Here is a 27,813-nt window from a genome sequence, read left to right on the forward strand (position 1 = left end):
CAGAGAATTAAATTTTAGGGAAAATATTAATTGAAGACGTTCGATTGACTTAATTTTCTACTTAAAAATTACCTAAAAATAAATCAAATATACTACACAAAATATTTAAAAAATCAAATATATATGCACAAATATACATACACGCAGCTTCAAGTTGAAGGAGTTGTCGTTGCCATTGCCAGTCACCGACTCCATCACTCGTTGCAGATCTTGCTGCCTCCATCGCAGTCATTCACAACCATCATCTGTGCCCCCACCACTGACTCCTCTTCCTCCTCATCTTGTTCTTCCATCATCTCCGTAGATCTCACCACCGCCATCATCTTCTCCTCATCTTTTTATGCTTCCATCATCGCTATAGATCTCGCCATCGCCAATGACACTGTCCATAACTCAACTCATCTCTGCCATCGCTATTATCTGGATCGCCATTTATGGAGTCCCTCTTATTCGATTTTGTTGTTCACCAATGACATTGATGCCTCCATCATTACTGTCGAGCTTTCCTTGTTGCCATCGCCATTGTCCCCTTGGGCGCTGCCTCTCGTTCAATTGCCTTCTTTCTCACTCACCCTCTCGTTCGATCACACTCTTCTTCTCCTCTGCTCCTACCAGATTGCTTTATTTTTCCTTGCTTGGAAAATCTATTCCAGCCCTTTCATGAGAAAATGAATTCCAATAAAAGTGGGAAAAGAGGGTCACGTAAGCCAAAGTGAGAAAATAATTTTTATGAAAAAATTGGTTAATCAAACACCATAAAAATTAGAATTTTGGTAGAAATTGAACATTTCTCATGAAAAAAGTGTGCAATCAAACACAATCTTAAATTGATTTAATAAAATAACTCATAGAAAGGTTAGCATTGAATCAATCATTTTGGATTTTAAAAAATTTCGATCTTCCCGTCTGAGAAAATGCTCCTGTGGAAGTCAACATTGAGATTTGCGTTGACTACAAAAAGTAGCCTAATCGGACGGCAATGATGAACAGTAACCTGATTTGTATATAAACAATTCACAGATCAGATAGCATTAATCGGTGACAGATTGGGGGGGAGAGCGAGAGGGAGCCCTGAGCCCTTGCTCTGCTCGATCGATTATAGTTCGCAAATTGGATCGATCAAGCTTCACGGTATTTCTCAGTTTCACTCTCGTCTATCATTGATTTGTCGTGGCATCGTTGTTTTCTTTCTTAGTAGCCATTCATTTCATGCTTGTTCTGTATACAATTCTAGGGTTATTCGCGTCTGTTTATGCTTCAAAAGACCCAATTGAAATGATGTGACTGTTTGGGTGTTTATGCTGAATTCGCGTAAGGATTTAGTTTTTGTCCATCTCGTGGATGGATGTACTAGGGTTTTAAAGTTTTCCCGTTAGTGTGTATCAGTAAATTTTCGGGTTATTGGAAAGTCTCGTGACTATCAATGCAAAATTTATTAATTTGTTCTAGATGGGTTCAATTCTCTAGTCTATAAGATTGAGGTGCCAGTGCTTGGTATAAGAATTTTCAGTTGCTTCTAATGAATGTCAACAACTGAGCGTGTGATTTTTATGGGAGCGTATATATTCATTAGGAGTGCATGGTGTTACTAATAGGGAGACCAAGGATATAAAATTTCTTAGTTTGCTGTAACTTTTGTCAGTAACGATTAGTGGTCCCACTTACCTAACTGCTGTGTTTTCAGCAGTGGCTCGGTACTGTGTCCTTTGTTGGGACTCGAGTCTTAAAATGAGCGAGAAAATCGGATGCAATGGGCTATTTCCTAGGCGGTGGCATTTGTCGCTTATGACATAATACTTTTGGGACTGGGTCTTTTCTGTTATCTGCTGACTTTCTGGATTGATGGGGGCTGCATTTAATTGAGATGATAAGAGGTTGGATCGATCTTACTCAATAGGTTTGAGCAATTGTACTTAGTGTTGCATCAAGTGATGTTCTTTTATTATGGAGGACCAGTTATATAGGACTACTAAAAGATCTTTTTGATTGAGCTTGTAGTCTATCTCATGGTTACTTTAATGCGGCCATACATTCCTTTGCATTTTTGGCACATAATCTTTTATTTTCCCTGGCTATAAGTAATAAAATTCAGGAAGGCATCATGGGGATGCTGACCAGCCTAGAATTGAACTTTTTTTAAAGAAGTCTATGGTTACTTGGGGGAATGGTATTTACTATCACCTCCCTGTTTTTTAGTTTATATTTGGGCTTCAACATTATACTTTCTAATAAAGACTGTTGACAAGCATTGCAATCCCTGGGGAGGAGTAAGAAGAAGCAGTAATGGGTTTACAAGGTCTGAAATGCTTTTGTTCAATTGGCAAAATTGATCTTGTTCTGGGATTAATGACTTTCAATGTATTTTGGTGTAAGGGATGCCTCAAGCCTAGTATTAATCAAAGCCCTTGAAGTTTTCCTTTCACTATAATGTTCACAGGTTGCCTGAGATATCATATTTCCTAAGATGCCATTTTTTGGTCAACTAGGAAGTAATGGAGGGCCGGCTTTAGGCTTTAGCACTGTGCTAAAGATACTTCTTGTGACCTAGGTTTTATGGGTTTTAATCATGGAAGTAGCCTATTTGTAGCTATGAATTCATACATCAATTCTTCAGGTCATGGAGTGCCTGGTACCTTGTGCCCTAGACTGCTCGAAGCCTATGTTGATGATAATTGGCTTGTAAAAAAAAAACTGTGAAATTAGGAAGCTTAATAACATGCTTAATAACATGCTTGTAATCTCCATGCCACATCGGCAACATTATTCACCAACTTTTCTGGAAATCGTTGTTCATTTAAGCCTGACTGCGTTGACCTTGCAGTGTCACGTTCTCGTTTGAATCATTTCATTCTCGCTTCTCATTTCTACTCTCCCTCCACATTTGACAGAAGTATTCCAGTTAAGCTTACCCATTCTATTTTCTTTGTCCATATTTAAGATCATGGTAAGGCCTTAAATCACGAGAGTATGAAAAATAAAACACTACTTCTAGCATTTGAGCCATGATATCACGTAAACAACCTGCTTTAGGATAGATACTTCACTTCTTGCCCAAAGCCTTGTAATAATTATCTAATTCTTGAGGTAGTGCTTCCCATCTCACCAGCTACATTTGGATGCCTTTATTGGAAGTTTGTATATGTTAAGAAATGGATAACTTTCAGCATATTTTCATTATTGCTATATCTGGGGTAATCTAAAAGGAAACCCCCAGTTATATCTATTTTGGGGTTGGCTATATAGTAGATATTGTTCAATATATATAGCATATCATCAGAATGAATTCCATGGTTAAGATTAAGCTGTTCAGCCATAAATTTCATGTTCTTTATTCTTATTATTATAGCAAGTATTTGCATTCCAACATTACTTTAATTGAGATGTATCAAACATTACCTATTACTTGTGCAGTCATCTCAGGAAATTGGTTGGAGTTTTGAAGGAAATGGAAAGTAATGATGCTAATGAAGTTATGATTTCTGGGAGTGATGAAGCAAACTGTCCTGAAGGGACAGTTGAGATAAAGATAAAGACGTTGGATTCTCAAACATACACCCTGCGTGTGAATAAATATGTAAGTTTTAATTGCTTATCTTGCTTGCTTTTATATTTTGATTGCATGCATGTGCAGAGAGTCAGGTGGGTAGAAAATTTTATTTTTTCAATATGCATGCACAAGAATTTAGATTGAATCAAACACTTGTTTCACCTTCATCTTTGAAGACATTAAAATAAACTTAAAGTGTTACCATGCTTGGTCAGGACTTATTTAGTTGTCTGTTTTAGAAGAAAATATGAGTTATAATACTGCAATGCAAATATCTTTCTTTTCTGTATTTTATGTACAATATCAGCTGAGTTTTTTCTTGTTTCTGATTTCTTATTTTTCTTTTCAATTTCTAAATGTTATGCAGGTGCCTATACCTGCTTTAAAAGCACAAATTGCTACTGTTACCGGTGTATTGTCCGAACAACAGCGACTTATATGCCGTGGAAAAGTTTTGAAGGATGATCAGCTCCTCTCCGCTTATCGTATCCTTTCCCGTTGCACCCTAGATGCTTAAAAAATCTCTTTTAGTCATAGGGTGATCTGCAATGTAAGTATGCTAGTCTTAACATTATTGGCTGGTAAGAGTTTGTTGGAATACCGACGAATTCACTGAACTTCTATTGAAACTACTCAATTCCGATCAGAATTTACACAACTCAAAGATGGAAAAGAAACAACTAGGGCGTTCGAGAGGGCCCAACTCTCCAGAATTCTCTTACAAAATTCAGCACCTCTCTCTCTCTCTCTTATTTATACCCCGTCATACTCAGCATAACTGCCTCTAACAACCCATGCTGGTTTGTTACACACACAAACCAGTGATTTCCCCTCCTACCCTCCGCACCTGCTTGCTGTTAGCTTGTTACGTGAGCCCCACACATTTTACCCCTTTGCCCCTGCCCCTTGGGTTGCCTCTAGTAGGTCCAATGGATTGGGGGCCTATCATTATCTCTCCCCTCACTTTCACCTTGTCCTAAGGTGGAAATCTGGAAACTGTTGCTAAATGAGGTCGAACGATTCCCATGTCGCTTCTAAAGGGGCAGTCCTTTCCATTGAATTAAAACATCCTTTCCTTGTAGATTACTTCCTATTTTAGATCGAACCCCCAAGATTGCCTCAGGCTCAACCAACAACTCTAAATTTGCACTCAGCTGGCTGGGAACTTCCACACTAGCCTTCAACGTCCCTTTTGCCTCACGTAATTGGGACATGTGAAAGACGGGGTGAATGTTGCAATGGGAGGGCAGTGTCAATTTGTAAGCGACCGGTCCTAGCTCCTTCTCAACTTCAAAAGGACCATAAAATCTAGGAGCTAATTTCTCATTGGAGCGACCAACCAGCGATTTCTGGCGATATGCCTCAATTTCAGGTAGACAAAGTCCTCCACCTTGAATTTTACCTCTTTTCTCTTCTTCTCAGCTTCTTTCTTCATCACAAATTGAGCCCTCAGCAATTGTGTCTGCAAGTCATCCAAAATCTTATCCCGTTTAGCCAGTTGCTGTTCCACCATTGACATTGGCGTGGTCCCTCTTTCAAACCTCACCAAGGCTGGAGGTTTTCTACCATACACTACCTGAAATGTGGTCTTCCTCGAAGCTGTATGGTAGGACGTATTATACCATAGTTCAGCCCAAGGCAACCGCATGAACCACGATTTTGGTTGAGAGGAAGCAAAACAATGCAAATATGTTTCTAAAGTTCGATTCAGGACCTTTGTTTGCCCATCGGTTTGTGGGTGATAGGTGGTGCTTCGATTTAGTTTCGTACCTTGGAGGCGGAACAATTCCTCCCAAAATCTGCTCATGGAAATGTTGTCCCTATCCAATACAATGGACCTTGGGAGGCCATGTAACCTTACAATTTCCTTAACAAAATTTTCAGCCACTTCCCCTGCAGTAAATGGATGTTTCAGTCCGATAAAGTGCCCATATTTACTTAATCGGTCTACTACAACCAATATTGAATCCATTTTGCCCGACCTCGATAACCCCTCAATGAAATCCATAGCAATATCATCCCAAACTTGATTAGGGATAGGAAGAGGCTGCAGTAATCCTCCAGGTGTCAAAGCTGGATATTTATTCTGTTGGCAAACAGAAGAGCTACTTACATACTTATGGACGTCCTTCTTCATCCCTTGCCAATAGACACTAGCCGCCACTCGCTTGTAAGTCTTCAAGAACCCCGAATGACCCCCGAGACTGCCATCATGTCCCTCATGTAGTACCAATGGAATGAGAGATGACCCTTTCGGTAAATACAACCTCCCTTTATATAGCAGTTGGCTGCCCACCCACTAAAAATTGGATTGGGAAGTAGGATCAGTTTGCCGATCCTTGATAATTCGTTGCACCCTGTCATCTGCTTCTACTTCTCGGGCCAATTGATCTAGTTGGATCACTTTGGGTACTGTCAAAGCCATTAATGCTGCTGTATGGTTGATGCGTGATAACCCATCAGTTGCCTTATTCTCCAATCCCAACCTATAATGTATCTCAAATTGAAATCCCATTAGTTTTACCATCCATCTTTGATACTTGGGGCTCACCAACCGCTATTCCATCAAGTATTTGAGGCTCTTGTGATCAGTCCAAACCTCAAATTTCCTCCCTAAAAGATAATGTCTCCATTTTTGCACCACAAAGACTATGACCATCAATTTCCGCTCATAAACTGATTTCGTCCTTCCTAACTAACTGAAAGCATGACTGAAAGAAGCAATGGGTCGGTGATCCTGCATTAAAACAGCCCCCATGCCTTCCCCCGAAGCATCGGCCTCAACCACAAAAGGTTTTCCAAAATCCGGCAAGGCTAGAACCGGTAGGGAAATCATCTTTGCCTTAAGCTGTTGGAAGGCTTGCTCGGTTGCCACATCCCAATAAAAATTATTCTTCCTTAATCGTTCAGTTAAGGGTCTTGCCATTTTGCTGTAGTCTTTCACGAAGCGTCGATAATATCCCGTGAGCCCCAAGAAACCTCTCAATTCCTTCATTGTTGTAGGAGTATGCCAATGTACCATTGCTTGCACCTTAGCGTGATTAGTTGACACACCTTGTTGGGAAATGATGTGGCCTAAATATTCAACCTCCGGCTGCCCGAACAAGCACTTTTTCCTGTTAGCAAGAAGCTGATTTTCTGCCAACACTTTTAAAACACAACGTAAGTGCTTTGTGTGTTGCTCTAAACTCCTACTATAAACCAATATATCATAAAAAAAAAAAATCAATACAAATCGCCTTAAATACTTCCTGAAAATATCATTCATCAGTGATTGAAAAATTGCGGGTGCGTTTGTCAACCCGAACGACATAACTAAGAACTTGTAGTGGGCCTTATGTGTTCGGAAAGCTGTTTTGGGAACATCTTCAGCCTTGACTCTAATCTGATGGTAGCCAGATTTTAAGTTTGGAGAAAACCATAGCCCCGTGCAGCTCGTCAAGCAGCTCCTCAATCACCGGTATGGGGAATTTGTTGGGAATGGTTACCTTGTTCAAGGCCCTACAACTTGGCTGAACAATCCCAGCCCCCAACATCTCACCCACCAGTTTTTCAATCTCATTTTTTTGCAAGTAAGGGTAATGGTAAGGCCTTGCATGTACTGGTGTGGTTCTTGGAATTAGGTTAATAGTATGGTCTTTTTTTCTGCAGGGTGGCAGCCCCTCGGGATTAGAAAATACCTCTTCAAACTCTTCCAGCACCCCTTGCAACATCCTTGGGATTTCCCACAATTTTTCTTCAAATTCTGCTGTAATGGTCTCCAATTCCAGCAGCATCCCCTCCCCACTTTCCTTAAGAGCTTTCATCATGGCCTTCAAGGACACCATGGTTTTACTCAAGCTTGGGTCTCCCTGTAGTGTTGCAGCCATACCCCCCACTTGAAACTTCATAGTTAAAGCTTTCCAATCCACATTCATTTTCCCCACTACGGCTAACCACTTCATTTCTAAGATCACATGCGAGCTACCCAACTCTAGGGACAAAAAATCCTCCACAACTTGCAGGTTTTGTAGATGCAGTTTCACCCCTTCGCAAATGCCAACCCCTTGCATCGCTATTCCCATAATCACTCCATACCCGATAGTTTCTATTATTGGCAACCCCAACTACTGCACCAGCTCGGTTGCTATAAAATTATGTGTCGCTCCTCCATTAATAAGCACTACAACTGGCTGCCCTTTGATATCCCCTTTCAACTTCATTGTTTGTGGCGTTGTCAATCCAATAATTAAATTCATTGAGAGTTCAATGATCTCACCCCCCTTGCCCTAATTCTTCTTCCCCCCCTTCCCCTGTTTTCGCCTCAACTCCCTCCTTTTCCACCTCTTCATCATAAATCATCATAACTTGAAGCTCCTTGTTCTTACACCGGTGGCCTATAGAATATTTCTCATCACAACGAAAACATAGGCCCTTCTCCCTTTTGGATTTCCACTCGGCCTCGCTAAGTCGTTTAAAAGGGACATTGCTGCCACTCCCAGCCACTGGCAACTTGCTACTTGACTGACTAACGACTCTTGAATGGGGAGTCAGACTTCTTGACTGTATGGGAGAGGGTCGGTTGACATTGGTTGTAGAGTGGGTAGGGAAATTACTCCTAGCTGGCCCGAACATCCTACTGCAACTGAGCATGGCCGCATTCTTATCCTCGATACATTGAGCCATTGACATGATCCGATCCAACCCCTTAGGTTGCAGTATCCTGATCTCAACCCTTATTTCAGGTTTAAGACCATTAATGAAATGGCCTTTGAAGAACGCCTCAGAAACATCCGACACTGGCACGGCCAAAGTCTCGAACATCAACCTGTAATTCTTGACAGTCCCATTTTGCCGGAGAGCCAGGAACCTCTCCTCTAGCGACCCCTCTTGGGTTGAACGAAATCGGCTAAGAATCCCCTGCTTGAGCCCCTCCCAACTGCGAATTCCCCTGCGCCTGGACTCCCACTGAAACCAAGCGAGGGCCCTTGCCTCGAAACACAACGCAGCTGACTCGATCTTCTCATCTTCAGACAACTGATTGATTGCAAAGTACCTCTTAGCTCGGAATATCCATTCATCCGGATTGTTCCCCTCAAAGATCGGCATCTCCAGCCATCGACCTCTCCCTTCCTGTCGCCATCCTCCCCCCACGCCACTGTCCATTCTCCGGTTCATGCCGACTCCAAGGGGTCACGTCGGAATCTTAGGTAAATTCCGTTGGCCATTCGCCCCCACGGGTCTTAGCCTTCCTTTCCCGTTCCTGTTCATCCCACCTCGTCCGCATGATGGTGAATTGTTCGAGCATCTCTGCTACGTTCCGGTCTATGGCTTGAATCTCTCCCCTAATGGTGTCGACCTTCTCCTCCAGGTCCCCCACTCTCTTGCTTAAGTCTACCATGATGATCGGCAACGACTTTGATACCAAAATGTTGGAATACCAACGAATTCACTGAACTTCTATTGAAACTACTCAATTCCGATCAGAATTTACACAGCTCAAAGAAGGAAAAGAAACAACCAGGGCGTTCGAGAGGCCCCAACTCTCTAGAATTCTCTTACAAAATTCAGCACACCTCTCTCTCTCTCTTTCTCTTATTTATACCCTGTCCTACTTAGCATAACTGCCTCTGGCAGCACATGCTGGTTTGTTACACACACAAACCAGTGAGTTCCCCTACTACCCTCCGCACCTGCTTGCTGTTATGCTAGCCCCACGCATTTTACCCCCTTGCCCCTGCCCCTTGGGCCGCCTTTGGTAGGTCCAATGGACCGAGGGCCTATCAGAGTTGTCATTGCTATTGGATTTAATAAGCTGCTCCATATATGCCATACCTTCAAGCCATCATTTCGTAAACTCCTTTTTGAAGTTGAGTTGTTTAAATTACTGTGGTATTGGGAAACCAAAAAATTATCATGTTCTAAAAATACTTGTGTTCAAAATTAAGGCCCCCCCACACAAAAAAAAAAAAGAAAAAGAAAATCCCAAGTCACACTGTGCCCACATGTTTCATGAAATTACAGCAAGAGGTCAAGAGTTGGTGTTTATGAAGAAGCTTTATTCACATTCAAATTTTGGTCTCAAATTTCTTGTAATTTTTGGCTTGTTTAAGTTACTTTGATTGAGTTGTCTAAAAGCAAGTTTCGACCTTGTCACTAATGAGGCCTGGAGATGGTATGGAGAGGTGATGCTTTTGTTAATATTTCATGACATCTCATTTCTTTTCAGTGGCTGCATGCATGTGGAAAACTTCATCTTCTGGGATATCTGCATTTTATTGTTCTTATTAGAGCATAAGAATCTAAGAAGCAATGTCTATAAGTATGGAGTGCACTATTATATTAAAGCACTATCCATGTGCATTCTTTGTTCTAACAATATAGAGAATGAGCTTAGGATACTGTTATTGTTGAAGGGTGCTCCAGTTGCTGCTTTATATACAACACAGATTCATGTTTTAGTTCTGCCGCTTACATATTTTCATAAGTTTGGAAATCACTGTTCCTTACAGCATATGGTTTTAGATGTGGAAGATGGTCATACACTGCATCTAGTTGCGCGACAACCAATCCCACCATCATTGGAGAGCCATCCTGATTTTCCAGGTCTGTGTTGCTTTTAATCTGGTATTGAACTCAATTTTTGGTTTCTGAAATCCTGCAATTGGCAGTATGATTATGCCACATCTTAGTTTCATCTTATGTTCTGCTATTCAACACCATTTTAGGGTTCTGACATTGTGCAATTGACAGTATAATTACTTTACCACAGCTCTGGGCTCCTTTAGACACTACTTATTAATTCAAGAATTGGGTATTATCTTTTCAATGAGATTGATGGCAGCAACTGACCTGGCATAAGATGGGTTACCAATGTCTTTTAGAAGAGCTTTTATAACTCTTATGAGCAACATTTGGAGATGTGACAGCTATATTCTTCTTTAAGGACAAATGCCTTTTGGCATACTTCTATCTCTTTTTTGGGTTCTATGTTCCAGGACATTAGGCATTTTGATGCAAATAGGGGCAGCAAAATAGCAAAAAACATTGCTGAAACAATGGACAGCAAATAACAGACTGAAACAACTGAGATCACACCTTTGCAGACCTAGAACAGCAAAGTAGCAGCGGCTTCTTGCTAGCCCCTCACGCCTATGGCAGTGATGGATGGATTGGTAGATGCCATGGGGTTGAATCCTCAAAACCCAAGCCTTCAAATCTTCAAAACCCTAGCTAGTTTGGAGCTGAAACTCTTTGTACAGATTTTCAAAATGCTGAAAAATCCTTAAAAGTGGCTGAGAAGCTTGATTTATACCAGCTGTCAAGTTTCCAAGAGAAGCCAACTCCTATCTTGCAAATAACTCCTAAAATTCACTAATCTTTTAGGAACGCCAACAAAAATTAGTCGCTCTTACAAAAAGACACCCCAAAACTCACTCACACCAAAATATATCCCAAAATCTGAAAATTACCAAAATATCCCTAACACTCAATTAGAAAAAAAAATGAAAAATAAAATTTATGTACAGGTTTGCATGACATTTTCTTGTCAATTCTGTCCTTGATGAGAAATTAACTCAAGTCTATAACAGTTAATTTTTGACTAAAATATGATCATTTTGCAGCAACTGACCAGGCATCAAATCCTAGTAATCAAAATAATCAAGCAGGCCCCAGCGTAGTTGTTGGGACCTTCAATATATCGGAACAAGGTGATGGGGTTCTGCCAGATCTTAGTCGGGTAAACATACCAACTATCCTTCAGACCTGTTTGTTCGTGTCTAAATGGTGCTAACTACTTTGATGATGTTTTTGTTTATCTTTCTTCTATCTCATTTCTTTGTTTGACAGATTGTTTCAGCTGTTCTTGGTTCTTTTGGAATCCCAAATATTGGGAGTGCTAATGAAGGGACTGATCTCAGGGTAAGTTTCTAATGGTTTTCTGAAACCAAGATAGGCTGTTGGTACATCATATGAAGACCGTTTGATTCAGTTCCTTCTCATAATAAATCTCCAGTTTGGCTTCCTTGTATGCACACCCCCCCCCCCCCCCCCCCTCCTTCCTAACACAAAAAACAAAGAAGGTACATATGAAACTTAATTTGCTGGAGCTGCATTTGTGATTAGTTTTCAGGCCGTGGACCTGTTACTCTAGGCTAATTATTAAGCTTTGCTTTTCCTGTATGATAAAAAAAGACGACTCCCAGGAGCTTTATTTGATTGGGGGAGAAAAATTAGCTTCAAGTATCTGAAATAGTTGACTTTTTTTTTTTTGATTACTTCGATTGTGGATTGAGAAAGAAAGACATCTAGGTTGCTTATACACAGAATATTAAAGACATATCATTGAGTAATTAGGACTTGTGGAGGAGTTACTGGGGCAGCAGCGCTTTTCCAGTTACAATTAGCTCTAGCAATGGATGAACTCATAAAATATATTCAAAAGGAGCTACCTTTGCATATATAATATGCAGATGGCATTGTATTGGTGAATGAAACAAAATAAAGTTTAAATAGTAAGCTCAAGTTATAGAGGGACACCTTAGAATATGAAGTCTTCAAGCTGAGTATGTTGAGAATCAAATAAATCAATGCAAGTTTAGTAAAAATAGTATTGTTGACATGCCATAGTGAGACTTAAAGACCAAGTTATTGCAAGAAAGAGTAGTTCAAACATCTAGGATCAACTGCTCAAGAAGATAGGGAGATTATTGAGAATATTACTCATAGAATCTCAGTAAGATTGTTAAATGGAGAAATGTCTCTAGCATTTTATGTGATTTAAAAATTCTTTTAAAGCTAAAAGGAAGGTTTTATTGAATGACTATAATACCTGTTCTATTTTATGGCACTAAAAGTGTTAGGTAAGTGCTAATTTGTGTGAAATGTGATTGTAATTAAGTTAACGATACTATAGTCCATTGTTGGCAAACTGGCGATACAACAAATAAAGTCATCTGAAATAAAGTTGGTGTATTGCTTATTGGAAACAAGATGTGTGAGGGGGCATTAAGATGGTTTATGCATGTGAGACACAGAATAATAGGCACACCTATTTGGAGAGTGGGTGGCCTTGGAGGGAAATAGGTAGGGAAGATTGAAGTCAATTTAGTGAAACTTTTGGGTATGACATGAGATATAATGTTCTTGTAGAAAATATGATCTAGGATAGCAGTGGTTGATGAGCTATAATCCATGTTACAAACTCCACCTAGTGGAATTAAGGCTTCTTGTTGTGGTATCATGATCATTCGTGTTATTAACTTCCAGGAAGCTGGTGCAGAAAGGCTTTCAAGAACAAATGTTGGTGACTTAAGAAATTCTAGTGGACAACAAACTGACCAAGCTGCATCAAGGAGTCAGTCTATTCCTGATAGTATTGCTTCCTTATTCCCAGCTTCTGTTCCTTTGGAATCCCTGCAGCTGCCTGTAAGTTTTAAGTCTCTCTTTGGTACTTTGTGTGTATTTTGTTTTCTCTGTTATTTGCGTTGTTTATCTTCTATCATATTTTCATTATTCCTCTTTTTCTTCATATTAGAAATGTCCTTACTGGGAAAAAAAAAAAATCCTCTTGTACTAGTATTTAGAAAAAAAAAAAAAAAATGAAATATCCTCTTGTACTAGTATTTTCAGGATGAAGCTATATGCTTTCTCCTTTGTTTTTCTGTTGCTTTCCTGCATAGAGAATTGTCACATGGTCACCTTGATTTTTCAGGTGATTCCTGATTCTCTGACAACTTTGTCCCAGTATTCAACTCGGTTGAGGAATGAGTTCACTGCACATGGTTAGAATTCTTTTCTACTGTTTGGAATTTCAGTTACAGTCTTCTGTCTTTGCCTATTCAATCTTTGTGCTGAAATTTTGGTGTTGGCAGCTGGTGCAGGCAATAGCTTTCAAGCTGCTAGAATTCTGAGGAGTCTGGAGATGAGCGGACAAGAATCTGATGCAGGCATGAGAACTACATCTGGACCGGCAGGGCTGCCAACACCATCATCCTTGGCAGAAGTGATGCTGTCTACAAGACAAATATTCACTGACCAAGCAGCAGAATGCTTAACTGTATGCACTTAACTTAGCATCCTCTATTTTGTACCAGATTAATGTGATCTGTAAGTCAAACTAGTACTTCTATTTCTGTCTGACCTCTTCAAATATGAATAAAGGGATAATTGAAACGATGTATTAATATTTACAGGAAATGCATGAAGATGAACATTAACTGCTGGATATAGATTCCAAAGAAAACTGAAAAACTAAATATGAAGTGCCTGCTTGGTCAGTGTGAATATTTTCTCGTGTCTAATACGATTCCTATAGCATTTACAAAGATATGCTAAAGCTAAACTAAATATGAAGTACCTGCTTGGTCAATGCTTGGATATCCACTGCTAGTCCCATGCCTGGATAAAGGAGGAGAGTTGTGTTAGGTAGCTGACAACCAACGTTAAACCTAGTCGAATCCAAAACATGAACTCTAGACAAATTATGAAAAACTGTTGGGGCGTAACCCTTCATAGCGACGCGCTACACTGCCCGCGTGTAGTGTCAAGTGAGATAGGGTCGCTGCATCGGCGCTCGGATGTAGTGACAAATGAGCAAGGGTCTTGCATTTGCTTAGACGGATGTGGGTAAAGAGGTTAGTCCAAAATCAAAATCAAAACCAAAATAAAAATCAAAATAAAAAACAAAATCAAATTCAAAGTCAAAGCCAAAACCAAAATCATAGATTAAAGATTGGGTCATGGAACATAGGAACACTAACAGGCAAAGTTATGGAAGTGGTAGATGTGATGATTAGGAAAAAGGTTAATATTATGTGCCTTTAAGAGATGAGATGGGTAGGGAAAAAAGTAAAAATTTTATCAGCAACTGGATATAAAATATGGTACACAGGAAATGATTGAGCAAAAAATAGAGCGAGAATTATTATGGATAAAAACTTAGTAGATGAGGTAGTGGATGTAAAGAGAATAGGGGATATGATTATTATGGTGAAGGTTGGTTTAGGAAGAATGACTATGAATATCTTTAGTACATATGCACCACAAGCGGGGGTTAGGTGAGGAGATAAAAACAAAATTCTGTAAGGACCTAGAGGGACTCATACAAATGATACCAAGAGGAGAGAAAGTGATTATAGGAGGTGACTTAATTGGTCACGTGGGTAGAGATGGAAACAACTATAGAGAGGAACATGGAGGGTATGGATTCGAGGAAATTAATAATGAGGGTAAGTTTATTCTAGATTTTGTTATGGCATATGGACTCATCATAACTATACTAGGTTCAAAAAATGGGACGAACACTAAATTATATATAAAAATGTCACATCAAGCACCCAAATAGATTACTTCCTCATGAGACATGAGGATCGATCATGTTGTAGGGATTGTAAAGTGATACCGGGGGAGTGTTTGACTACTCAATATAGACTTTTAGTACTTGACGTCCAAGTAAGAAATTGGAAGAGAAAAAAACACATAAAACAAAATTCAAGAATTAGGTGATAGGATTTAAAAGGGGAGAAACAACTAATCTTCAAAGAAAAATTAAGGGATAGAAGGGAATGGAATGGAGAAGGGCAGACAAACCAAATGTGGAGAGAAATGGCTACTGCCCTGAGAAGCACGACAAAGGTAGTCCTTGGAGAGACAAATGGTAGAGCCCCAAACCTTAAGGAGTCTTGGTGGTGGAATGAAGAGATACAATTGAAAATTAGAAATTAGAAATAAGAAAACTTGTTTATAAGACTGTATATCAGTGTAACAATGAAGAAAACCTAACAAATTATAAAGAAGCAAAAAAGGCAGCAAAAAGAGCTGAGTGAAGTAAGGTAAAAAACATATAAGAATCTATATAAACGATTTGATACAAAAGATGGAGAAATGGATATATATAAATTAGTTAAAGCAAGAGAAAGAAAAACAAGGGATCTAAACCAAGTGAAATGCATAAAAGATGAAATCAAAATGTATTAGTGAATGAGGGAGCGATTAAGGAGAGATGGAAGGAGTATTTCACAAAATTATTCAATGATAGTGAGGACACAACAGTTAGGTTGGGATGTCTTAGTAACTCTGAAGGGAACGTGAGCTATATATTTTATTAACGTATAAGTTCAAATGAAAAAGGCAAGTATTAAAAAAGATGAAAAATCATATGGCGGTGGGATCAGATAATATATCAATAGAAGGATGGAAATGCATGGGAGAAGAGGACATCTCCTGGCTAACGAAATTATTTAACGCGATCCTTAAATAAAAAAATATGCCAGATTAGTGGAGGAAGAGTACTTTGGTCCCTATTTACAAGAACAAAGGAGATGTTTAAAACTGTGAAAATTACAAAGGAATTAAGTTAATAAGCCATACCATGAAACTCTGGGAGAGAGTAATAGAGCAGAGGCTTAGAAAAGAAACAGATGTATCAGAAAATCAGTTTGGTTTCATGTTTGATAGGTCAATAATGGAAGCTATATATCTACTGAAACGCCTAATGAAAGGTATTGGGATCATCAGAAGGACTTGCATATGGTGTTTATAGATCTAGAAAATGCCTATGATAGGGCCCCTAGAGAAGTATTATGGAGGGTTTTAGAGAAAAAAAGAGTTCGAATAGCCTATATACAAGCCATTAAGAACATGTATTACGGTGCAGAAACATGAGTCAGAATATGCGGAGGGGATATTGAATCGCTTAAAATTACAATGGGACTGCATCAAGGTTCTGCACTAAGTCCATACCATACTTATTTGCTTTAGTAATGGATGAACTCACTAAACACATTCAAATAGAGGTGCAATAGTGTATGCTATTTGCAGATGACATAGTGTTGGTGGATGAAACAAAAGAGAGAGTGAATACTAAGCTTGAGTTGTGCAGAAACAATTTAGAATTTAAGGGATTTAAATTAAGTAGAAGGAAAACATAATATATGAAATGTAAATTTAGTAAGAATGTAAGAGTGGAGGATGTTACAAAGAAAAAACCATTTTCGATATTTAGGATTAGTGATTCAAAAAGATGGAGAAATTGACGAGGATGTCACACATAGAATTAAGGCAGGTTGGCTAAAATGGAGAAATGCATAGGGGGTGTTATGTGATGGTAAAATTCTATTAAAATTGAAAGAAAAATTTTATAGGACAGCTATAAGACCAGTCTTGTTGTATGACTCAGAATGTTGAGCAATCAAATATTAGCATGAGCAAAAGACGTGCGTAGCGGAGATGAGGATGCTAAGATGGATGTGCAGGTCATACAAGAAAAGATAAAATTAAAAATGAGGTTATTCGTAATAAAGTAGGAGTAGTGTCAATCGAGGAGAAGATGAGAGAGACTATGTCATGACCCAAGGGTCTTTACTATCATTTTTAATTTTTTTTGCAAGTAGCAGTGTAACTAATAGGCTAGTGTGGCATGAAGGACTGTTATGCCTCACATGCAGGTTGTTACCGCCTATGCATGGCCTATGAAAGGCTTATAGGCGAGAGGATAGGGATTCATTCACGAAAATAACATTGAATTCTTTCCTTCTTGATTCTTTCTCTTAATTCTCCCTCCAAATTCTATCTCCCTTTTCCTCCCATATTTCTTTTCTCGTTACCCATAACATCGGAAATTCAAGTCTCGATCTAGAGGCTTGACAATTGGTATCAGAGCCGGTGGTCTTAGGCTGTGAATTCGGCTTAGTGGACGATTATAGGAGGCGACTTGGACGACGAAATTCAGAATGGCTGAAGGAATGCGAATGAAGCAACTAGAGAATCAGATGGAAGCAATGGAGTTCAGGCTGACACAAATGCAACAAGCAGTGACTCAGAGTCGAGAGGAGGTTTGATCCATTAGAGAAGAATTGCGGGAGGACATGGCGGCTTCTCGAGATGGAATGATGAGAGAATTAGCCCCGACAAAGAGAATCATTGGAGTAGCGGATTAGCCGTGTGATCAACATGCTGTCCACGCTTCCTCAATTCAGGCTACCACCTGAATTTCCCCCTCGAACAACACCAGTGACAGAAACGTCGAGGCAAGGAATACTTCCTAGGCCCCTAGGAGCGAGGGAGGTTGATAATACACACACTGAGGAGACATGCGATCAGGTAAGGGATCTTAACTCCCTATAAGTAATCATGTACCCGTACCGAGATTGGAGATACCTCTATTTGAAGGATGCGATGGTGGATCTGGAGGTGTGAGAGATACTTCCAATCTTATAGCATTCCCGAAAACCAACAAATCACGATAGCTTCGGCTTATTTTAATGACGTAGCCGATTGTTGGTACCAAGGATGGTCGAGATCAAGAGGTATGGGGGCGAGGTGGATAGACTTCGCAGAAGAGATGTGTGTGAGGTTTGGGGAGAGGAACATGGCTGATGTAATCGAGGAATTTAATAAGTTGAGGTAGGAGGGAACTGTGACTGAGTACCAAGAGAAGTTTGAAGAATTTGGATCACTAATGTGGAGTGCGCAACCCACCTTAACTGACCAATACTTTGTGTCCAGCTTTATCAGCGACCTCAAAGACGAATTGAAATCAATGGTGAAGATGATGATGCTAGCTACGGTGAGGGAAGTAGTAGAGAAGGCAAGGCTTCAAGAACTAATGCTTGAAGCCATTTTCAAAAAGAACAAGTCCATGACGAAGTCATCCACTATGGGGGGCTCTTTATTGGAGGTAATTCAAAAGCGATGGTGCCCGTGGTCACCATAGGGGGATAAAAAGAGGGATACAACGCTGGACCCAACATGAACACCACTCTAGACCAGAGAAGGATGATGGGATTATATTTTAGGTGCGGCGAGAAGTATAACCTAGGGCATCAGTGTAGGAGACAATTGTTCAAGATGGAAGGTGGCGATGGGAATGAAGAAGAAGAGTTGGATAGGGAGGAAGAAGAAGATGAGAAAAAAGAGGAGCAACCACCAGAAGTACTGGAGGAAGAACAAGCACCAAAAGGTGGGGAGATCTCTTTCCATGCATTGAAAGGGGGACCGATGGGGAAGATCATTAAAGTCAAGGGCCAGCGGGGAAAAAAAGAAACTCATGGTACTAATAGACAGTGGAAGTACTCATAGCTTCCTCAATGAAGCTACAGCCAAGGAACTAGGATGTAAGTTGACCCACACCAACCCCTTATCAGTAACCGTAGCTAACATACATAAGATGTATAGCCACTGCAAGTGTGTGGGGTTCACCTGGATGATGCAGGGTAACGAGTTCAAGGCTCACCTGAGGGTCTTAGAGTTGGGCGGCTGTGATATTGTGCTAAGAGTGGATTGGATGAGGACAGTTAGCCCCCTAACCTTCGATTTCAACAAGCTGGAAGTCATACTAGAAATGAGTGGCAAACAGTTGACATTGGTGGGAAGTTTGGAACAAGGGGAGTGCAAAATGATCAAGGGAGACAAACTACAGAAGCTGTTGATAAAGAAAAGGGGACATATATCTCAATTGTACTCGATACATGCCATTGAGGGAGATGAAGCAGATCAAACAGATGCGTACCTACCCAACATGAAGAGAATGTCCCGCACCACTCCCCAAGACGTAACTACTTTAGATAGCTTGCACGTACTAATGGAAAACTTTAAGGACCTTTTCCAAGAACCTAACTCCTTACCTCGGCAAAGGCCTTTGGATCATGTTATAACCCTTAAATCTCAAACCACTCCTATAAATATTAGAGCTTATCGATACTCTCCTACACAAAAGGTAGAGATCGAAAAACAGATCTCTAGCATGTTAGCCACTTGATTTATACAGCCTAGCCAAAGTTCCTTCGCATCTTCTGTTCTATTAGTTAAAAAGAAGGATGGGATTGGGAGGTTTTACATAGACTACCGCCAACTCAATTGCTATACCATCAAAAACAAGTTTCCCATTCCCCTTATTGATGATCTTCTAGACGAGCTGGCCGAGGCCAAAGTATTTTCTAAGCTGGACTTGAGATTCGGATACCATCAGATCCGGATGAAACCAGCAGACATCCCAAAAACTGCATTTCGCACTCACCAAGGCCTCTATGAATTTGTTGTGATGCCCTTTGGGCTCACCAACGCCCCAGCTACATTCCAAGCCCTTATGAACCAGATATTCGCTCCCTATTTACGAAAATTTATTCTAGTCTTCTTTGACGACATCCTCATTTACCGCCCAAACATAGACCAACACCTATACCACCTAAAAACAGCATTTGAGGTCCTTAGAGCTAACCAATTGTATGTCAAGCTATCTAAATGTATTTTTGCCAAAGATGAGGTAAGCTACTTGGAGCATATCATTTTAGTAGGAGTCGTCAAAATCAATCCCAACAAGGTCACATCAATGGTGGAGTGGCCTAAACCTCGGACAGTGAGGGACTTAAGGGGATTCTTGGGATTAACGGGTTATTATCGCAAGTTCATTAGGCATTATGGCTTGATCAACAGACCTTTGACGGACTTGCTCAAGAAGGATGGATTTGGCTGGAACCCCCAAGCAGAAGCAACATTCTTAAATCTAAACAATGCTATGACACAAGCCCCTGTATTGGCCCTACCAGACTTCAGCAAACAATTCGTGGTGGAGACTGATGCGTGTGAAAAAGGGGTTGGGGCTGTATTAACGCAAGAAGGGAGGCCTATCGCATACATTAGTCAAGCTTTGAGGCTTAAGCACCAGGGGTGGAGTGTATATGACAAAGAGCTGCTGGCAGTATTGAAGGCGGTGGATAAATGGAGACACTATCTAGAGAGCAACCCATTTGTGATCAAGACAGACCACGAGAGCCTAAGATTTCTGACCCAATAGAGGCTGCAATCACAGTTACAAAGGAAAGGGGTGTTTAAACTAATGGGATTGGATTACACCATCCTCTATCAGAAGGGTAAAGAAAATATAGTCGTTGACGTGTTATCTCAGAGGGATATGAGTGAAAATGAGGGTCACTGTTATAACATCATTGCAATAGTACCAGAATGGGCAAAGGAGGTGGAACAGAGTTATGAAAATACAAGGTGGGTGTAGTCTCTCCTGACCAAATTGGCGGTGCAAACAAGGGAAGAAAATGGCTACTCCCTATCTAATGGCCTCCTCAGATTCCGAGGGCGCTTAGTGATAGGGGACGACAAGGAGCTGAAGACGAAGATTCTGAAATCTCTACACTGCTCACCCATAAGGGGTCACTCAGGTATCCGGGCTATCTACCACAAAATAAGACAATTATTCTTCTGGCCAAAGCAAAAACAAGATGTAGTAGATTTTATACTAGCATGTGAAATATGTCAGCGGTGCAAACATGAGCAAGTTCTTTACCCGGGCCTGCTATAACCTTTGGGAGTACCGGAGCAAGCATGGGAAGATATTTCCATGGATTTTGTGAGAAGCCTACCTATGTTTGAAGGTAAGGATGTAATTTTAGTGATAGTAGATAGATTGACAAAGTTTGGGCATTTTATCAGCCTCACGCACCCTTTCTTGGCACAAGAAGTGGCTCGGGTGTTCCTTGATTCAGTGGTTAAATTGCATGGGGTCCCTAAGACCATTGTATCCAACAGGGATAGGATCTCTACTAGCCATTTCTGGTAGGAACTCTTTAAGAATTTGGGAGTCGGATTGCACCTATCAACAGCCTACCATCCCCAATCTGATGGTTAGACAGAGAGGGTGAATCATTGCCGAGAAACCTATTTGAGGTGCATCTGCTTCACCAAACCAAGGAGCTGGAATAGATGGTTACCATTGGCCCGATGGTGGTATAACTCTTGTTTCCACAACGCCATCAAAAGAAGCCCTTTCGAAGCAATGTTTGGTTACAAGCCACCTCTAGTACCAGCTATAGCAAGCGGGTCATCCAATCTGTCCATGGTGGAGCACTACTTACAGCAGAGGCAAGAAATGCTAACTAACCTAAAAAGAGAGCTAACTAATGCCCAAAACAGAATGAAACAGGCTGCTGGCAGGAGGAGTGATAGAGAATTTGAAGTGGAGGACAAGGTGTTTTTGAAAGTAAAAAGGTTTCTGCAACAGCCTTTCACGACCACACCAATATCCAAGCTCAATCCCAAATACTTCGGGCCCTATGTCATAGAAGCTAAAGTAGGAAAAGTGGCTTACAAGTTGCAATTACCAGAAGGAATACAGGTGCATCCCGTATTCCACGTGTCTCTACTTAAGAAGTCCATCGAACCAGGAGCACCCACAAGCCCTCAGCTACCTGAAATCGAAGATGAACTGGAAGAGCAGCGAGAGCCCCGAGCTATACTAGACCAGAGGGTGGTTTACCAAGGCACAGTTCCCCTCATCCAAGTCTTGGTTCGATGGTCACACCTACAGCCAGACCATACTAGCTGGGAATACCTCCCAGAGTTACTGAAGAAGTTTCCCAGAACGACAAGCCTGCTTTGAAGACTTCTTGAGGACAAGAATGCTACTGAAAGGGAGGGGAGTGTCACGACCCAAGGGTCTTTACTGTCATTTTTAAATTTTTTGCAAGTAGCAGTGTAATTAACAGGCTAGTGTGGCGTGAAGGACTGTTATACCTCACGTGCAGGTTGTTACCGCCTATGCATGGCCTATAAAAGGCTTATAGGTGAGAGGATGGGGATTCATTCATGAAAATAACATTGAATTCTTTCCCTCTTAATTCTCCCTCCAAATTCTATCTCCCTTTCCCTACCATATTTCTTTTCTCGTTACCCATAAACATCGGAAATTCAAGTCTCGATCCAGAGGCTTGACAGACTAGACTAAGATGGTTTGACCATGTGAGAAGGAGACTAAGAGACGCTTCTGTGAGGAGAGTCGATAAAATAGAACAATTAGTAAAAAAAAGAGGTAGAGGCAGACCTAAGAAGATTTTGAGAGAGACATTAAAGTTTGATATGAAGTGTATGGTTTTAAATGAAGATATGATAAAAGACAGAAATACATTGGAGTCTAGAATTTATGTAGCCGACCCCACATAGTGAGATAAAAGCTAGATATGTTGTTGTTGTTGTATGTTTAAACTAGTTGAAACCCCTTCTTTTCCTGTATTGACAATTGACAATTCATAACTTAAGACATTTCATTTTAACCAATTCATTTGTTGCTAGTGGATAATAAGTAATTCTATGGTTTCATTCATTCTTCAAGCATCTTACAATCGGATTATTCAATTTTCTTTTCCACTTCCTTCCTAAGAATATGAAAAGAGAAAATGAAAGTGGGAGGAAAAAACATTAAAAGGGAGCTTATTGAAAAGTAATCATTGTTGAATTAGAAAATATTTTTTAACTTGGTTTTTGATGAAAAGATCTCTTCAAACCCTGTTGTTTATTGGGAATGTAGGAGAAGAATGTTACAACTCTCGAGTAGAGCTCACCCTCAAAAGCTAGTTGTTAAAGGGAGGGTGCCTAAGAGGTTATAAACCCCACATCAGAAGCCTGAACTTCCAATGTGGGACAAATCTCATATCTTGCAGTGGACCATAATATACCACCACGTTCCGCAGCCCGATACCCTCGATGGCAGGCTGTGCACTAGCCTCTGTTAGTCTCGGGCGAACACTGCAATGTCGACGTCACCTCCGTCGCCGCTCGCTTGCACTGGGAGCCATTGGGCTGGCTCTGATACCACTGTTACAACTCTCGGATAGAACTCACCCTCAAAAGCTAGCTGTTAAAGGGAGGGTGCCTAAGAGGTTATAAACCCCACATCAGAAGTTTAACTTCCAATGTGGGACAAGTTCCATATCTTGCAGCAGACCATAACAAAGAATTGCATGCATATCCATCATTTTTTTTTGATATTGTGGTCTCAGATTTATTTGGACTACTAGTCATTGAATTGGAAAGTATATTTGTTTGAACCCAGATTTTGGTGAAGAGGTCTTCAAATCCAGTTTCCCTTCTAGGACATAAATCTGCTGCTACTTTTTCTCTTCTTACTCAGAGAAGAAGCTTGAAGTTGTGTGAAGAGGTACAAAATAGTTTTGCACCTATAGTATTATTAAAATTTGGCATTGTCTTGTTCATTTTTGCAGCAATTTACAAGACTGCTAGAGGATCAAACAAACGTGACTGATCCGTTGGCAAGGATGAATATTCAATCGAATGCAATAAGATCTGGAGTTATTTTGCAAAACTTAGGTGCTTTCTTACTTGAGCTTGGTCGCACAACCATGACATTGAGAATGGGCGCAACACCGGTGGGTTTATTTTGCTCTCTGTCTTTTGATGATCTTAAAATTGTATATTAACATTAACTTTGCATTTGCATGTGTATTTATTGGTGCATCTCATCTTATGCCTGCCTAAATTTTAGATGCTCGTACTCAATAGTGGTATCCCTTATTTTCTCTTCAGGCTGATGCCGTGGTCAATGCTGGTCCTGCCGTGTTTATATCCACAGCTGGTCCGAATCCAATAATGGTTCAGGTAATGAGCTCCATGTTGTTTGATTTTTGTTTTTGGCCAGCATATTGTTTAACAATATGCATCCTCCCCCCATTCTCTTATCTTCGCTTCACTTATATTGGTGCCCTGTACAGCCCCTTCCTTTCCAACCTGGGACAAGTTTTGGGGCAATTCCTGTGGAAACTATACAAGCTAACTCTGGTTGGGCTGGAGGCTCTCTTGGTTCTGGTTTACTTCCCAGAAATATTGACATCAGGATACGCACAGGTGCTATACTTATTCATGGTCTTCGTTTTTCCAGATCTTGTTTGAAGGATCCAAATCTTTATGTGTTTGTCAAGTAGAACTATACAAGCATATATTTTGGCTTTCAATTTTTTTTTTTTTTTGGGTTATAAGTTTTAATGTTTCTTTTTATCTTATATGGAGGAAATGTTTCTGCCTTCACATATGTTTGACTATTAAATGTGGAGTCAAATCATTCTGGTTGTCCTTTGTCTACCACTCTCCTTATCTAATTTGATTTACTGTTAGGTCCATCGATGCCATCAACCACTACTAGCCAAAGGGACCCAGCTGGTGTGCAGCAGTCTCCAGCACGTAGCAACCCATCTGGTGGAAATTCCATTCATCAGCCCGCTCCAGAAGCCTCTGGAACTCCATCTTCTACCAGGGGACCTGAGGTACGGGTGATTCCTGTCAGGACTGTGGTTGCAGCAGTACCTGCTTCTGCAAGGCGTGCACCTTCTGATTCATCGCGTGGTTCATTGGGGTTATTCTATCCTGTTCTTGCAAGAGTTCAACATGTAGCCTCTGGACGTTTTAACAATGTAAGGGGTTCACAAACATCTGAGGAAGCCGGCTCTGGTGGTTCTGATCCGGAGCAACAGCCTGCTCCTGATTCTGCATTACCACAGCAAGACTCTTGGCTTCCTGGAGCAGACGGTAATTCTGTTACTTACAATGACTTGCTCAATTTTTGTTTCATAGTGTATGCTACTTGAACTTTGTTTAGGTTGGAAAATTTGGTAGCAGTAAAGACACTTGATTGGTTGTTGGCACTGGCAGAGTCAAGACCTTGGGTCAGGGGAGGAGAAGTCTCAAGTCTGTATTTAATTTTTTTTTACATTACTTAATTGCCCCCCATCTTTTTTATTTCCACGGGGGTGGGGGGTTAAGTGTTAGAAAGCATAATAATTTATATGCATAACATCAAGGGGCCAAGGGCAATTTTAGAAATTGGGGGGGGGGGGGGGGGTAAGTGTTAGAGAGCATAATAATTTATATGCATAACATCAAGGGGCCAAGGGCAATTTTAGAAGTTGGGGGGGGGGGGGGGAGGGGCAATTCCGCACCCTCACATACATGTAGGTCCGCCCTTGGTTGTTGGTTCTCTCACTGTTGAAGAGCTCTGCTTTTTGCATGCTGAGAAACTGCAGATATATACTTCTGAACTAGCTTGGCGTTGCACACAGAAGCATTTTGACAAATTTATTTTTCCTCTGTTTGATATGGCTTCCCAGTTTACACTTCATCAGTTTTTTATGTGATTTAATGCATAGTTTCATGGTAAGCCAGCAGTCTTACTTGTATGTGCAAAATGGTCCCTAGTCCCTGCCCTTACCCAGTAAAGCTACCACCTAGTGCTTACATTTTTTTGTAAACCAGAAGCAGATAGTCTGTAACTGTAATAAGAATTTGTGTATTCTACATGCAACATGGATGCCTTAAGTTTTGAATAAAAAAGGAGAATAAGAAACAAACTTATTTGTTTTTCAGTCAACACCCCTTCTGGCGATGGGAACCAAAATGGACTTGATCAGATGTTGAGGTCTATGTTCCCTGGGGGGCAGATCCATGTTGGTGAAGCCAACGTCCAGGGAATGGGTTCAACTTCTGTTGCAGGTCATGTGGGAACCGCTCAGGGCACATCCTCTACCCCAGAGGCTGTATCCAGAGTGGATGATGGAGGACTTGGCTTGTCTAATTTACTACGTCAGATTATGCCCTTTATTTCTGACAACACAGATAGTGGATCTGCATCTCTCGAGAGAGCAAGTGATGTCATGGATGGAACTACAGAAACCTCTACAGCACAAGTAAGTTTTCTTTAACATCAGCGTTTCCCATCTGCTAACACAAAAATAAGGGAACTTTGTTTTCCAATTTGGTGAATCAATGATGACTTCTGTTATCTTGAGCTTTCTAACTTATTGTTGTACATATATGTGCAGGGTCGTGAGAACCCTGACAGAGGGAGTTTGTCACGCCGGAATGGTGATCCACCATCTTCCCCAAGTTCAAAACGTCAAAGGGTAATTTGTTTTTCTTATTAGTTATTATTATATGTGCTTGTGATAGAGCAGTAGTTTTGGTGGTGTTCTTTCGGTTCTTGCAAAAGTAGTGCAGATCTTTTGGTGCTTACTTTTTCATAAGATGGGCGTTATAACATGCCAAAAATGAATGTGTACAATTCTACATGAAAATAGATTGCAAAAGGATCATTATGTCTGAGTATGGGAGAGAGACAGCAGTGACTGGAGGGGGGGATGTTGCGTGGGTCTTAAGTAAGAATGGAATAGAAAACAGCAATGTGGATTTGAGCAATTTTCTGAGTTCGCCTTTTGTTCTCTTACCGTGATAAGTAAACCTGTTTCAATTTTTAGAGGAGTTAAGAGGGGTTACTGGTTGTCTAGAGCAGCATGTAGCTAGCTTAACCGGCTTTCTAATTTTTTTGTGCTAGCATAGCATGTTGGGTCGCACCCTATTTGTCCCTTTCATTCAACTATCAGACAAGGTAGGAAAAATCAGCTCTCTACTATTTCAAGTTTCATAACTGATCCACCCCCCCCCAAAAAAAACAAAGAAGAAAACACTAGTGTGTGCATGCACACTCGCGCGCAAGAACACTAGGACTTTCCAGTGTTGGCCACTATGAACTGTTTTGTCTAAGGTTTGTCGATAGAATGCCCTTTTAACTTCTTGTTTCATGTTGAACATTTGCTCTTCTGGAAGTTGAAACAATTTCTTATTTACTGCAGAGAGAGTGATGCGTATGGAGAGAGAGAAGAATGGCAGCCCATACAAGTCAAATGCGACGAATCTTTCAATGAAGTGGTGTTAAGAGTTGAGAACTCTGAAGTTCCTATGGCTGCCATGCTATGGTGATTTCTCTTTTGACTTGTGAAGCAATTCTAGACAAGAAGTCTTGATTCTGGAATTGGATAATAGATTGTGGTTGTACTCTTCTATATGTCTTGGGTTTTGGCTTTAAATGTGCTCTTCCTTCTCCTTCACCTCCTTTTAGCTTTAATTTTTACCATTCCATTTAATTTATTTGTTCCTGTTGAGCGTTATGAAATATTTTGTAATGTACCTGCTATTTATGATATCCAGCTAAATTTAGTTTTAGGGCCTTTTATGTTGAAAATAGGTAACAAGCAGGCAATCTTAAAGAATCCGAGGCAACTCTTAATGTGTTTTTTTCTTAATGTTTACAACTCCATGAAAAAAGATTCCATGGAGTGTTCTATGATGGATGTCGACACCTTTCTTGCTTAGACAAGGTTAATGAGTGATCGAATGAATAATATGTTAGTGTCAATTTAGTAGATTGCGAGTTTGATTCTCGTCATGTGCAAGGGTCAAATGCCTAATTTATGATTTATCTCTCTTAGCATAATCGAATGTACGTGTATCGAGAATCGTGCAAAAATGATCATCTAGCATTTTTTAAAAAATATTGACAATGTACTATTAACTCTCGACATTTAAAAGTCTTATTGTGACATATTATTGAGTTTTATGTGTGTGTGTGTGTGTTTTAATATTTACGAATGTTCTATGATGTATGTTATCGTGTCATGTTTTACGACTTTCTTGCTATACAAGATTAGCATTTTTTT

General features: G+C 40.4%; 1 protein-coding gene across 2 annotated transcripts; it reads left to right on the forward strand.

Annotated features, from left to right (window-relative positions):
• Positions 1–968: 968 nt before the first annotated feature.
• Positions 969–27,440, forward strand: LOC127812505 (ubiquitin-like domain-containing protein CIP73). 2 transcript variants are annotated; one of them, XM_052352908.1, is made up of 16 exons: positions 969–1,131; positions 3,412–3,574; positions 3,915–4,032; positions 10,052–10,132; positions 11,152–11,267; positions 11,378–11,449; positions 12,797–12,955; positions 13,242–13,311; positions 13,402–13,586; positions 23,536–23,700; positions 23,858–23,929; positions 24,043–24,175; positions 24,443–24,853; positions 25,688–26,007; positions 26,143–26,223; positions 26,950–27,440. In XM_052352908.1, the coding sequence occupies exons 2-16, from the start codon at positions 3,446–3,448 to the stop codon at positions 26,956–26,958; spliced, it is 2,121 nt and encodes a 706-aa protein (XP_052208868.1). In that variant the 5' UTR covers positions 969–1,131; positions 3,412–3,445; the 3' UTR covers positions 26,959–27,440. The 2 variants fall into 2 exon arrangements, with proteins under 2 accessions (XP_052208868.1, XP_052208869.1); XM_052352909.1 differs by having other exon boundaries at positions 25,937–26,007.
• Positions 27,441–27,813: the final 373 nt, after the last annotated feature.

The sequence above is a fragment of the Diospyros lotus genome, chromosome 11 (genome assembly GCF_014633365.1).
Source record: "Diospyros lotus cultivar Yz01 chromosome 11, ASM1463336v1, whole genome shotgun sequence".
Classification (NCBI taxonomy): Eukaryota; Viridiplantae; Streptophyta; class Magnoliopsida; order Ericales; family Ebenaceae; genus Diospyros; species Diospyros lotus.